The following is a 13,337-nucleotide window of genomic DNA, read 5'->3' on the forward strand; positions in this document are numbered from 1 at the left end:
ACATCTAGAAATGCTGATTTGAAATGGGCTCTTTATTTTTTTCTGCGGCTGTATATAACCAACAGGCATCAATCTAAAAAGAATGAACAGAATTGTTTATAGATCGATGGATGGATCGTGGATGCTAAAATATTCTTATCCAACGTTGTCTGTTGAGTCTCGATTTCTGCTGCAAGGTACAGATGTTTCAACAAGAATGCATGGATTCTTGGCACAATTTGGGCACTTTAGTACCAACGGAGCACCATTTGCACACTACTGCTTACCTGAGTAGGCTATCTCCAATGTACTCAAGGGGCCTCCACAATGTATCAAAGTAATTCGCACAGTGTATTCGTTTTGTTTAATACATGTATTAATAATTTGCTAAATGTAATCTTTTTTCTGTTTCATTGTGAATGGCTTATTACACGGCTCATTTGAATGCTTGATTCTGATTGGTCAGTCGCGACATTCCAAGGGTTGTTAAATTTTTCAAATAACAACCGCTCAAAACTAATAACACCCTGTAACCCGGATGCTGCAAATCATTTTGAGAGGAGCTGTTTAATATTACACAAAAATTAATTACAAATATATCTTTTAATAACCTATATGACATTATATTTACAAATGATTAAACCAATTTGCCTGTTCGTGACGTTTGAACTTGTCGTTTCTTACTTTAAAACCGAAACTAAACGGCTTTTCCTCGCAGAAGGTCTGCATTCGGTAAAAATGAGCTAATAAAATATTTCAAATTCACATTTTATGTCCAGTTTTTTTCTCATGTGGCAACAAGTAGCCGTGTAATAAGCGGGACAATGTACAAGCAGCCGGTTGTTATGGCAGAAATAAGCCCCGACAGTGGGGCTTATTTCGCGATAACAGCCGGCTGCCTGTAGGCTACATTATCCCTTACCTAAAACCCAGCACAGGTAACAGGTAATAGGCAGTATGCCAAAGGCGAAGTATTAACAAAACAAGCACAAACCTGTCCAATTTAACAGAGAACTACAGACAACTGTACCGGCAGGAAAACAAGCATAAAATGGCACATGTTGTTACTGGCAGACATATTTTGTGGACGACTGCCCACAGTCCAGGGTCTGACTATGGCAAGATCATTTACCTGCATTATTTTAGTCACTTTATGCACAGTGTACTGTATGTTACTGCTCGTTTGCATATGTTTGAAATGATTTTTTCCTGATTATTTTAACTTAGTGAAGCATGAAGATTGCTGTGTTGTTTGTTCTCCATAAAACCTAAAATCATATGTGCTTTTAAACATTCTTCCTAAATATTTATCTTCATATTTAATAAAAGATTTTTATTCATTTCACATTTTGTTTTGATGATATTGTTGGTAATTGTCAGACTAACTACAGTGACCAAAATGATGACTTGAGTGCATAATAAAGCAATAAGCCCCAAGAAGGCGAAGCAGGGGGCCTAAAACCCCCTTAGCTGTTATAAAATGCACTGTAACCCACTGCTTCGCGGGGCTTATTGCTTTTATAAAAATGGTTATTCCATATGCGTAGCAAGGTTTCATAAAATAAAGTGATATTTAGGCTATGTAAGGCAGTCAGCCGTTATAAATCGGGGTATTTTATAACAGCTTAGAACTCGGCTCAGCCAATCAGAATCAAGGACCAGAACTGCATGTTATAATTTACAATATTTGCTTTTAATGCTCTCTCAGGTTTGATCAAACCATCAAAATATAAGATATGGTACAAAATGGGGGGGAACACTTAACTTGGTTGGGATATTTATTTGAAAAACTTATTTAGCAAAAAAGGGCATATCATGGGTTTTATTCGAATATACAATAGCTGACAGAGACTAAAACACACCGACTAAAGTTTTATCAGTTATCAATTTTCTACTGGATCTACATTTTCGGGTTTTTTTTAGTATGCACCGTTGCTCTAGATTACAGCACTTCTCTCAACAGCCTTCATGAGGTGAATCCTGGCATGATGAATTGTAGGAAAATGATCTCCTATTTACGCCAACCTTTTTGGCAACTATTTGTTTAGCTGTCTCGAGCAAAACGCATCCAGATCGGATGAAGTGTATTTATATTTCCAGTAGCAATATATTTAAAAACACAATACAGAAATCACCATATGAACATACTGTAGAGCTATTTGAATAATAATAAAATATTTTATTGGAAAATAATTAAAATAAACATCAGATCATCATTCAAATAACTTAAAAGGCTTCACGTAGATTAGTGTTTTGCTAACCAAGACGTAACTTAATACAGTGTTTCATTTTGAAGTGAAATATTTTTGTATAAATAAAAAATAGTTTTAAAACCGTTGCACACTTTGCGTCAAACTCCCATCCATTGCGTAGCTTCTGACACGACATCGACTGGGTTCCGCTTTCCGCATATGAAAAAAATAAAGATGCACACTACCGGATGCGTTGAGTTTGGTTTTAACTCCCGGAAAGAGGCTGCGCTCGTTTCTATCATGCACCAGGACGCACGGCTCGACTCTCTGCGCGGCGCGTTCCTCTCTCTTCGCGGTTAAATGAGCGCATGCATTGCGCGTGTATCGTGTTCAACATTTCCCACGCTGGAGAACGAGGGTGAGTCACGAGCCTTTTGGGATTTTGGAAGTGAATCAAGTTGGTATTAGGTGTGGCAGTTGTGCGCAATAGCGACTTCCTCTCCAAACGCATGATCTCATGCATTTATGATCCGTTTTATTTCCACGGGTTTATTCAAACCTGCTTCATGTGGATGTCACCTAAATCCACCTGTCATGAAAACTGGATTGTGATTTCTGCTGATTTGTTCCTCCCATGTCTTGATAGTGTAGAGAGAAATAGCCATATGACTTGTTAGTGTCAAACTTTGTGTAACTGATTTATATTCCCATGAGAGAAGCAGGGAAGTCATAATGTTATATATAAAACACTGGATGGAAAAGAAAAGCATAGCACTTTAGATTTCAATAGTTTTAAGACAATTGGGAGGTCTGTTTAAAAATAGTTTTTAAAACAAAGTAAACGTATTTGAAGTGTGCATTTGTTAATTAACTTTTTCAGGTCTGGGACATGCCTTACCTAGATAGACAAAATCGAACCTGTGGATTCCTGGATATTGAGGAACATGAGAACAGTGATAGGTTTTACCGGCGTTATTTTATATTGGATACTCATAAGAATTTTCTGGTATGGTACATGGACAATCCGCAGGTATTGCTAGATTTCATATCAATTGACATGCAGGATGGCATTGCATATGTTTCTTTCATTAATATTATTTGCATCGCACCCCTAATTTGCATACTATTTTTTATCCTGCTTAATTTGCATAACTCTCCCTGTTTCCTGAAAAAAAAACAGAATTTACCTGTCGGAGCAGAATATGTTGGAAGTTTGCGCCTCAGTTACATTTCAAAGGTAATTCGATATCACATAGTATACGTCGAAATGTCAATCAATGAATCCACTCAATTGTTACTACTTTTTTGTTTATGTACTCTTAATTACTTCTCTTTATTTGTTTGTAGGTTAATGAAGCATCACTGAAGCAGAAACCGAAGGCAGTGTTCTGCTTTGGTAAGTACAGAAAATTGGCGCAACAAGTTCCTTTGTTTGTCACAGTTTTAATAGCATTTTTTTCCTCCAGTTATAAATGCATTGTCCAGACGATACTTCCTGCAGGCAAATGATGCAGCGGACTTGAAAGAATGGGTCATCGCTCTGAATAATGCTACCAAAATTACAGTATGTCAAACTTTTGTGCACATACTTACCTAGAAGTTGACAGCTATTGTGGCCATTTAGAATCAAAAAGTAAAATACATTACACTACACTATATTTTGTAGGAATATTTAGAATGGCTTTTTAAAAAACAGCACCTACATGTAACCGACCCATGCTAACCAGCACATCCTTAGCTCTAGTCATCTAGGCATTTAGAAAATGGAAGACTTTATGCAAAATCTGTATTTTTAGTTTTGCTGGGTCCACATATTGTAGTTTGTTAATAAATAAAGGAACCTGCGTGTGTGTGTTTCAATATCTCTTTTAGGTTCCAAAAGTACCCTCAGTGACCCAAAGCTCTGATGTCGCACCTGTTTCGAACCCAAGCCAGTCAACATCTCGACAGGCTTACAAAACAAAAATCGTTGGGGGTGTGGTTGTGCACACACCTGTCCAGCAGGTGAGCGATTCGTATCTGTTCTTTATTCATTTAACGTTTCAAACTTGAAAAGAATGAATCGCGAATTTGGTGTCCTCAGAGCGAGACTGACGATGTCTTCACGAGTGACCTTGGGTCACATGTCACTTTAAGGAGATGCCAGAGCGTGCGGCCCAATATCGTGAGGTCTGGTTACTGTGTCAAGCAAGGCAATGTGGTAAGACCAGAGTCTTGAGATTTTAGGAATCAAACAGTGGCCCAGACCAGTAACTGATCTGTTTTGGTCACAGACATCAGAGAAAACTAATAATCATGCATAGTAAAATAAATTCCAATACCTCAGATGTCCAAGTTCGCTGTTTTTCAGGAAATGGAAAAAAACACTGTACTTTTTAAATGATTAAATACTGTGTCATCAAAGTTGACAAGCACCTTTTTACTACTTTATATTGGTTAGATATTTGCAAAACCCAGTGACAAACATAAAGGGTGATGAATAATATTAATATATGGCAAAAAATTACAACCACAAAATATGGAGATACAAGGTTTCAGAAGGACGGCGGCAATGGGCTTGTGTATATCTAAATACAATTTTTGAATGCAAATGTATGTCACTTGACAATACTGTGAATACTGTATCTGGACATCCTAAGTCAAAACCAGTTAAACCACTGCTTTCATTTTTTATTGACGACCTCAACTTTTTATCACAATTCCATCCATATTTTAGAGGAAGAGCTGGAAGAGAAGATTTTTCATTCTAGACGACCAAACTGTCAATTACTATAAATCTGAAATGGTAAGGCTTTGTCACATTAAACTCTTTAAAAGAATACAAGTGATTTATATGAATCATAAAAAAATAAACAAGCCTCTGTTTCTGTTTAGGATAAGGAACCGTTGCGCAGTATTAGATTGAAGGATGTACTGAAAGTAAACGAGTGCCTTGTAAAATCAGGGTGAGCTAATGCTTCTTTCTCTTTTGTCGTTTGTTTCACAACAGTCAGGAAGTCTTGGTCAATATATTAATCCATGGTCCCTTCAAACCAAATGCGAATTGAACATATTACATTTTACGAAGTGATGTTTGCTTTTTAGGGATCTGCTGTGCCGTGACAATCTGTTTGAAATCATCACGAGTACCAGAACTTTCTACATTCAGGTAACTAATTATTCAGGTAAATAATTAGATCGCAGCAATGAAAAAATGAATCATATGCATGTGTGCAGCTGTGTTGAATGTGTTTTGAATCATTCTCGCATAAATGCTCTGCCACTCAAGCAAAACGCAGACATCTCATTATAAATCAGATTTTAAAGCGTGACAGGTGTTTATGTGCCTGCTGGTCCGCTGAGGCATTCTATTAAAGGAGTAGTTCACTTCAAAATGTGCCCCCATTCACTTTTTCCATAGTACTTTTTATTTCCGCTATGGAAAGTCAATGGGGGCAAATTTCGAGGTGAACTACTCCTTTAATGCAAATAGAGGTTATGAAGATGTTTACGGCAAGAGTTTATCCAGAAAAACTATTTGGTTATTTGAATGAAAATGTATGAAATGCTTATTCGAAAATCCAAAAAGGTTTCTAGGAGGGTTAGGTGTAGGGGTGAGATTTGGGGCAAGTTTCCAGAAAGATACCAAAACAAATCTCTTTGTGTGTTTATATATGCAGACAGACACCCCAGAGGACATGAAGGGCTGGATTAAGGATATTGCTTCAAAAATTCAAGACTTCAGAGGACCGTTAAAGGTAAAAAGTGAATCAATCAGATGATGATATGGACCTTTTGGAAGACATTGATTGTTTTTACAATCCTGTTTGAGGTCGTAGAAACTAAACAGCGTCCATTCATTGTTTCCAACATTTATTCTCTGCATTGACAGTATCGTGGCTCCAGCAAGGTCTTTTCTACACAGGGCAAACCTCAGCTTGTCAAGTCAACCTCTGTGGTTGATTCATGGCAGCCCTGGATGCCTGTGCCCAATCAGGAGCAGCGTTTGAAGGAAGAGGGTCCGTACTGCTCCCTTCCCTCACTGTCACACACAGGTCAAGTCAGTCAGTCCCAAACTCGGCAACGGCACCACTCACAGCCTCAGTTTGGTCCCAGCGACACAGACATTTCAGACAAACTTGACAATCTCCGCACCACTGATGTTTAACTGCTTTAACAATGAATACTGCTGGTCAGCATATGGATAGTATTATGATTTTAGTCTTTTGACCTTTGCTTTTCTTATAGAATGGTTCACATGTGGTCCAAAGTTCTTGCAAAGGAAGCGAGGGTCAAAATAAGCAGAGCTGCACAAACGGTGTGTGGTTAGTGAAATGCTGTTGACCCATCAAGAATGTGTGTTTTACGTATGTAGGAATGTAAAATAAGGAAGGATCCGCTGACAGGAAGACTTTTATGTGTCATATTTCTTTAGTAAAATGTCTTTTTATTAAGACATAGGCTACAGTGGGGTCCAAAATTCAGAGATTAGTGCTATGCGTTTATTTTTATGTACATTTTCTTTACTAAAATAACAACAACATAAAGAGTTAAAAGTAAAAAGAGGATTTAATAACATGAAGAAAAATGAATATAAAGGACTTAGAATTTGGTATGTCCCCTTTTGGCTACCTTCAATGGAGGCAAGAAAATGTCACCTTTGGTACAATGAAGTTAACGTGATAAATGTTAGAAATAGGATTACGTTTGATTGAAAAATAATTCATTTTATGTAATAACATTTTTCTTTTATTTAATATCTTAACTTTATTTACTTTATTTACCAATGTCTTAGACTTCTGAACCGCACTATAAACTTTTTTATCGGTTTTGATAAAACGCATTATAAAGCATTTGGTACGTGTACTAGAATTCAGTCAGGGCCCCTAGACTTTTGAAGTGTTTTGAAGACATTTTGGCTTTAACATCACTAATGAAGCCACATGAAGGACTGGAAAAATCTTTGAAACTTTTGCAAAAAAGTACAGTGCTTTTGGCTGAACACCACCTTAATGACTGAAAATATCATACTTATTTTCATACTGATGTCTATGAAATGAATGAAAACCTTTATAATCTCTTTGCTGTTGTTGTTGTAAATGGTACGAAATTATTATTAGGCCGTAATGTTTTAATTTTCGTACTACTTGTTTTTTTATGCATCTTTGCCAGATGCACCATTGCTTTGCATATGAAATAAACCAGATGAACCACTGACTTCTGTTTGGTTAATAAGGTAATACATTCATCCAGTCCACAGGGGGCGCGCATAACACTGAACGACAATAAGATCAAACATGAAGAGAAAATATAGAAATGCGAAAAGAACTGGAATGGCAAAAACATTTTTATTTGGGTAGTTACGAACGCAATTAAATACATTTATTAACTTAACTCGGTATTTTAATGTCCATTTCTACTGACGTTAAATTGTCAATATTCAGTTGTGGGTTATTCTACGGCGTCAGATCACAAGAGTTGCGCACGCGCGCATGTAATGTGTGTGTCGTTTCTCATCGCTGCAAAGGCTGAACCTATCATCGCTGTGGATGATTAATCAATAATGATTTTACCATAAAAAAGATCGCTAAAGCAGATTTACATATACATCAATGTTTCGCAACTCTCAGAATAATCTACTTTAAAAGGGAAATATTTTTAACCAAAAATTACTCACAACAAGACACAAAACGTCCTGACATTTAAATGTTGCTCAATGGGGATTCGTCTTTCTGAGCCGTCACTTATTGTCTCCGAGGAAACAGTTCCTATCTAACCATTGAACTGGAAATAGATCTGTTGTTTGTAAACTATGGAGAGAAGCACCTTCACGTTTTTACGGTCCTTGACCCACATTCCCTCTATTATTCGCATATAAATGGGAAGAAATGGAGTTTGAAATAACGCGGGCGAGACCGTCGCTTTTTGGAGATATTGGTAAGACATCGGTGATATTGGTACGAGTCATGACACATGCAAGATGTCTGTCTTAAATCAGACTTGAAAACGTTACGTTGATATAAAAGCAAATCTGATGCTGATCTGTCTGACGTGTGTTTTAATAAAGCTAACGTTATTTAAAACAAGACTTGATGACAAATATCCTCAACCTGAACTGTAGATCACGTGCTGTTTGGCCTTGAATCAGTCACCAATGACAATTACCAGGTTACTAAAGCCTGGATCAGTCAACATAAGTCAGCAAAGTGTACTTTGTTGTGCAATAACGTACATGTTAAACCTCATGCAGTACAGTATTGTGGCTTTATTAGGGCACAGTGATGATTTAAAAGAGTAAAATCATAATCCTTTGACCATTGTTGTAAATTATTACCATGCTAATAGAGTGGTAACATGTTGAAAATAATATGTTTGTAACACTGTCAATAATTACATGCAGGAATAACCCTTATGAAACATTTAGGTCAGTTTCACAAAAAAAGGCATGGTTGTGGGATAAAAATGCACAATTTAAAATTAAAGTGATAGGTCAGCCAAAAATGAAAATTCTTTTATCATTTATTCACCATCATGTCATTTCTTAGCTGTATGACTTTACTTCATCAACAAAATATAAAAGAAGGTATTTTAAACAACGCTGGTAACCACACAACATTAACGTCCATTGCATGGACACCAAAACCACAGAGACGTTTCTCAAAATATCTTATTTTGTGTTCTACAGAAAAAAAGATTCTGGTTTAGAACAACATGAGGGTGAATAAATAATGAAAACATTTGTTCTTTTAATAATGTAGATAATATTACTTTAGATATCTATAAGCATTATACGGTATATAAGCCTTTTATAAACTGGTTACATGTAAGTTCTTTTGGAAGGGTGTGACGTTTTCTTCTGCTGTGTCTATGCAGCACATGGTTTGGGTTTCTGGACGGATCGCTCGGCAGTGCATGAGGCTGCGGCTCAGGGCAGAGCTGTACAGCTGCAGAAGCTCATTGAGAATGGAGCATCTGTCAACATCGTGGCTGTGGACTCCATCACGCCTCTTCATGAGGCCTGTATACAGGGACATACACAATGTGTCAAACTGCTCCTGGATGCTGGAGCTCATGTAAGCACAGCAACCCTAAGCATATGCAAAACGTTCCCTGAGTAGTGTACACTTTGGTGTCACATTGTTTTTTTTAATAATTTTATTATTATTTTAGTAATAACCTATAAATGCTGTGCAAGGGAGGTTTTCCAGTGCATAAAAAAGAAAAAAATCTGGTGTTGTTGTTTAACAGGTTGACGCTCGTAACATAGACGCCAGCACTCCGTTATGTGACGCTTGCGCTGCTGGTAGTCTGGAGTGCGTGAAGTTGCTGTTAGATCACGGAGCCATGGTTAACCCTCCACTATTCACATTCTCACCTCTCCATGAGGCCTGTATGGGCGGTAAGACAAGCCAACGCTTGATTTAACCTTTTTAATGTGAATATGAAGAGTTTGGCTCCAAAATGAGATAACTCCGTTTTAAAAAATTTCAAAAATCATGTTTTTTTATTGTGCATTTCAATTCATATCAAAAATCAATCAAACTGCAGTTGGTTTGTTTTGATTTAAGCCATAATAACTCAAAAAATAAAGCTAACTAACATAATAAAACACAGTAAAACATGTTTACATAATAAAAAAAATGTAATTTTTTTTTAAATGTAAAAAACGGAATTATCTCATTTTGGAACCAAACTCTTCATATGTTAATTGTGTATGTTGCTTATGACTGTTAATCAATTGAAAAAATGTAACCAATTACACTGATTAAATCCTCATTATTTGCAAAAATATAACACTAAAAGTCCCCAATAACATGTGTTACATTATTGTGGAAGATGAATGCATCATTGAATATATTTTCAAACTTTATGATGCCAATCACCTCCAAATATGTTAGGGACTGTAGTGAGAAAAACAAACTACAAAGATACAAAATTAAGACAAATCATTCTGGAAAATATGTATGTAGCTAAAAAAGAGAATTAAATGCTTGATAATGCAACACACAGTATACATTTTAGAAGACTTTTATTTCTTTGAAATGTTCTGGGGACTTCTTCTTAGAACCTTCTGGGGTCCCTGGATCCCAGTTTGAAAACTCCTGCATTAGTTTTAAAGGAATAGTTCACCCAAAAATAATAATTCTGTCATGGATTACTCACTCTCTAGTTGTTCCAAATCTGTATACATTTCTTTGTTTGGTTGAACACAGAAAAAGATATTTGGACGAATGCTTGTAACCAAACAGTTCGTGGACCCCATTGACTACCATAGGAGAAAAAATGACAATGGTAGTCAAAAGTGCCCAGAACTGTTTGCTGTCCTACATTCTTCAAAACATCTTCTTTTGTGTTTAACAAAACAAAAAAGTATTAAGGATTTTATCCTACTATGGTAGTCAGTGGGGTCCAAGAACTGTTTGGTTATAAGCATTCTTCCAAATATCTTTCTCTGTGTTCATCAAAACAAAGACATTTATACAGATTTGGAACAACTCGAAGGTGAGTAAATGATTACAGAATTTTTAATTTTGGGTGAACTATCCCTTTAAAAAAACAAGTTTTCATTATTAAATGAAGTAAACATGTTACATTTACAGTTCTAATGTTGCCATTGTAATAAGGATATATGTGTTTGTTTGTGTTTTTTGTCTGTCAGGTAACTCTAAATGTGTCCAGCTCATGATAGATAAAGGTGCTTTAATGGAAGCCCATGACTGTCACTTCGGCACTCCGCTGCATGTGGCGTGTGCTAGGCAACATGTCGAATGTGTCAGGGTTTTGCTCAATGCAGGTGAGTTTTTCTGTTACTGTGAGTCCTGGAACAAAATTCCAATATAAATTCTGTGAAAAGGGTGCGCAGTGGGATGCAAAATACGCTGACTCAAAATGTACACATGACGTATCATTGCCCTCGGACCGAGGGCAGTAATTGGTCCAATGTTTTTTGAACCTACGCCTTTCACAGACGATATATAATTATAAAAATACCAATGTTTCGCTTTACTTGTTGATTGCTATCAGGATGTTAAGAGACTTTCAACCAGCATGACAAAAAACGTTTCTGGGCAGGATTGCCTACTCTGCCTTTAAGTACAGTAACTCATTACATTTACTCCAATACTTTACACCACTGCTGTAGATTATTTCTGATAACAAGCAAAAGAAACCGAGAAGAACCATTACTTGGCTAAACTTGTCTCTCAAATATTTTGAAATTTAGACTCCGAAACCAAGCTCAACCGCTAGATGGCAATGTACCATACGGTTTGTTTAAATGAGACCAAATACAGGACCCATTCAACAAATAGTTTATTTAATAAAATGAGCATACAACAAAATTCAACAAATCCTTTATTTAATACAATCATTGTACAATAAAATAATAATATAAATGAATATTAACATAAATTAAATATAAATAGTTATATTATTAGACACCAGCCAAACACAGACGAGCGTCCGATGAAACGCTCCATATGATACCAAAAGACTTGTGCACATTCCGCTTATGGTGTTAGACATGTCTTTTTGATTAATGTGTTTCTTAAATGTTTTTCTGCCGTAGGTGCAAATGTAAATGCTGCCAAGCTCCATGAGACAGCACTGCATCACGCTGCCAAAGAAATCTGGAACTAATTGAGCTTTTGGTAGAATTTGGAGGAAATATTTATGCCAGGGACAACCTTGGCAAAAAGCCCCTTCTGTACACCAGACCCGGTTCACCATCTGCAGTCTGCTTAGAGTTTTACGAATGTAAGTTTATATTACTTTTATTTCGCAAAATTTTATTGTCAGTGTTAAGATACACTGTATTTGTTTCAATTCAGTTGAAATCAAAGTTTTCGATTGGTTTGGTTATACTAGGAGGCGGATCTACAGTGTACATTTAAAGTCTAATTTCGACTTCTTTCAGCCACACCTCGGACTCTTCAGCAGTTATGCAGAATTGCACTCAGAAATACCCTTGGGAAAAGTGCACAAGGGTTGTTGACTCAACTGGGCCTACCGAATCGAATGGTTTCTTTCCTGTCTTACTCACCATCTCCTCCCTTGATACTCCTCACCTCATGATGTGCTACTCTGTTTCTTTCCAAGGCATCTGTGTTTGAAAAGAAGAGGCTTATTGTCATTCCTGGAATCCATTTCTTACTGTGAAGTACAGCTACTGTAACAGCCACGCACAGTATTTATCAACAATTTTACTCCCTTCTGCAGCAGGGACTCAATAGGAGGGTTGGTATGAATGCAGTTTACTGCCAAAATATCTAGAATATTTTGATTGTTTGACTTATGTGGGAGAAAGCACCTTTCGTGGGAAGTAACATTTTTTTGAAAGTTATTTTTGGAATGGCATCAGCACGTGTTGGCTGCTTAAACATCTTGCAGAAAGACAAAGGCATCGTATTTTCTGCTTGTTTTACAAGGTTTAGCATTGCTTCAGTTTTGTCAGTTTTATTATTTACGGTCTGCATTGTATGTTTTCGCTTAATGTATGTAATCAGATTTGTGAATAGATTTGTATATAAAAAACCTCTTGTGTAGGTTTTTATCAATTATGCAAATTGCGTATATTTAGCCTTTTTTGTTTAATGTAAATTCATTTATTGTACAAATGTATTTAAGATTAATTTTGCCAGTTACACATGTTGCTTTTTAATTCATACATGTTTTTAAGATTAATGCTTATTTGTAATAAGAAGTACATTTTAAGTAATAATTAAATTCTAATAGAAATTGTAGTTGTCCTTTTTTCTGTCCTTGATTCGAATGTAGCTTTACTTCAAGTTCAGTTTTCAAATCCTCAAAATTGTTTTTGAATACAAAACGTATTTAGTATAAATTGTTCTTCCATATTGATACAAACACACGTATCCATGAAGCACTGATCATGACAATTTGTAATACTGTTTGCTTACAAAAACGCCATAATTTTTTTTTCCACTGTTCAAGACTCTGTTTCAGTCAATTTTGCCGCAGTGTGCTGCAATACCATCTAAATCCTGCCAATAGAAATCACTGTTTCTCTACACCTTTGCCTGGAACATGTTATTAAACTATTATCAATTCACAGATCTCTAAGAATTCATTTGTTCGAAGATGAAATTACATTTTAAAATGTTCACTGTAATCCAGGACACGAGCTACGCCAACTAGGGGACTTTTATTTTGACACAATCGAAGGAA

The 13,337-nt window shown here is 36.3% G+C and overlaps 2 protein-coding genes across 2 annotated transcripts; both read left to right on the plus strand.

Annotated features, from left to right (window-relative positions):
* Window positions 1–2,226: 2,226 nt before the first annotated feature.
* plekha2 (pleckstrin homology domain containing A2) lies at window positions 2,227–7,367 on the plus strand. Its single transcript, XM_057356707.1, has 12 exons — window positions 2,227–2,589; window positions 3,052–3,201; window positions 3,352–3,408; window positions 3,519–3,567; window positions 3,638–3,735; window positions 4,044–4,175; window positions 4,255–4,371; window positions 4,888–4,956; window positions 5,046–5,116; window positions 5,256–5,319; window positions 5,831–5,908; window positions 6,043–7,367. Exons 2-12 carry the CDS (start codon window positions 3,061–3,063, stop codon window positions 6,316–6,318), a joined length of 1,152 nt encoding a protein of 383 aa, XP_057212690.1. The 5' UTR covers window positions 2,227–2,589; window positions 3,052–3,060; the 3' UTR covers window positions 6,319–7,367.
* A 331-nt stretch (window positions 7,368–7,698) lies between these two features.
* Window positions 7,699–13,221, plus strand: asb13b (ankyrin repeat and SOCS box containing 13b). The gene is given in 7 exon segments (XM_057356874.1): window positions 7,699–8,087; window positions 9,024–9,223; window positions 9,399–9,549; window positions 10,810–10,944; window positions 11,719–11,772; window positions 11,775–11,906; window positions 12,067–13,221. Coding segments are annotated over 7 exon segments (879 nt in total). The 5' UTR covers window positions 7,699–8,038; the 3' UTR covers window positions 12,225–13,221.
* The last annotated feature ends 116 nt before the right edge of the window (window positions 13,222–13,337 follow it).

This window comes from Triplophysa rosa, linkage group LG17, assembly GCF_024868665.1.
Source record: "Triplophysa rosa linkage group LG17, Trosa_1v2, whole genome shotgun sequence".
Classification (NCBI taxonomy): Eukaryota; Metazoa; Chordata; class Actinopteri; order Cypriniformes; family Nemacheilidae; genus Triplophysa; species Triplophysa rosa.

What these genes read in the sequence shown, in the direction of transcription:
- plekha2 (XM_057356707.1), top strand. Translation starts at nt 3,061, where the DNA reads ATGCCTTACCTAGATAGACAAAATCGAACCTGTGGATTCCTGGATATT. An exon ending in GAAGGCAGTGTTCTGCTTTG is followed by an intron (nt 3,568 to 3,637) that starts GTAAGTACAGAA and finishes TTTTTCCTCCAG; the next exon opens with TTATAAATGCATTGTCCAGA. An exon ending in GAGTGCCTTGTAAAATCAGG is followed by an intron (nt 5,117 to 5,255) that starts GTGAGCTAATGC and finishes TTTGCTTTTTAG; the next exon opens with GGATCTGCTGTGCCGTGACA.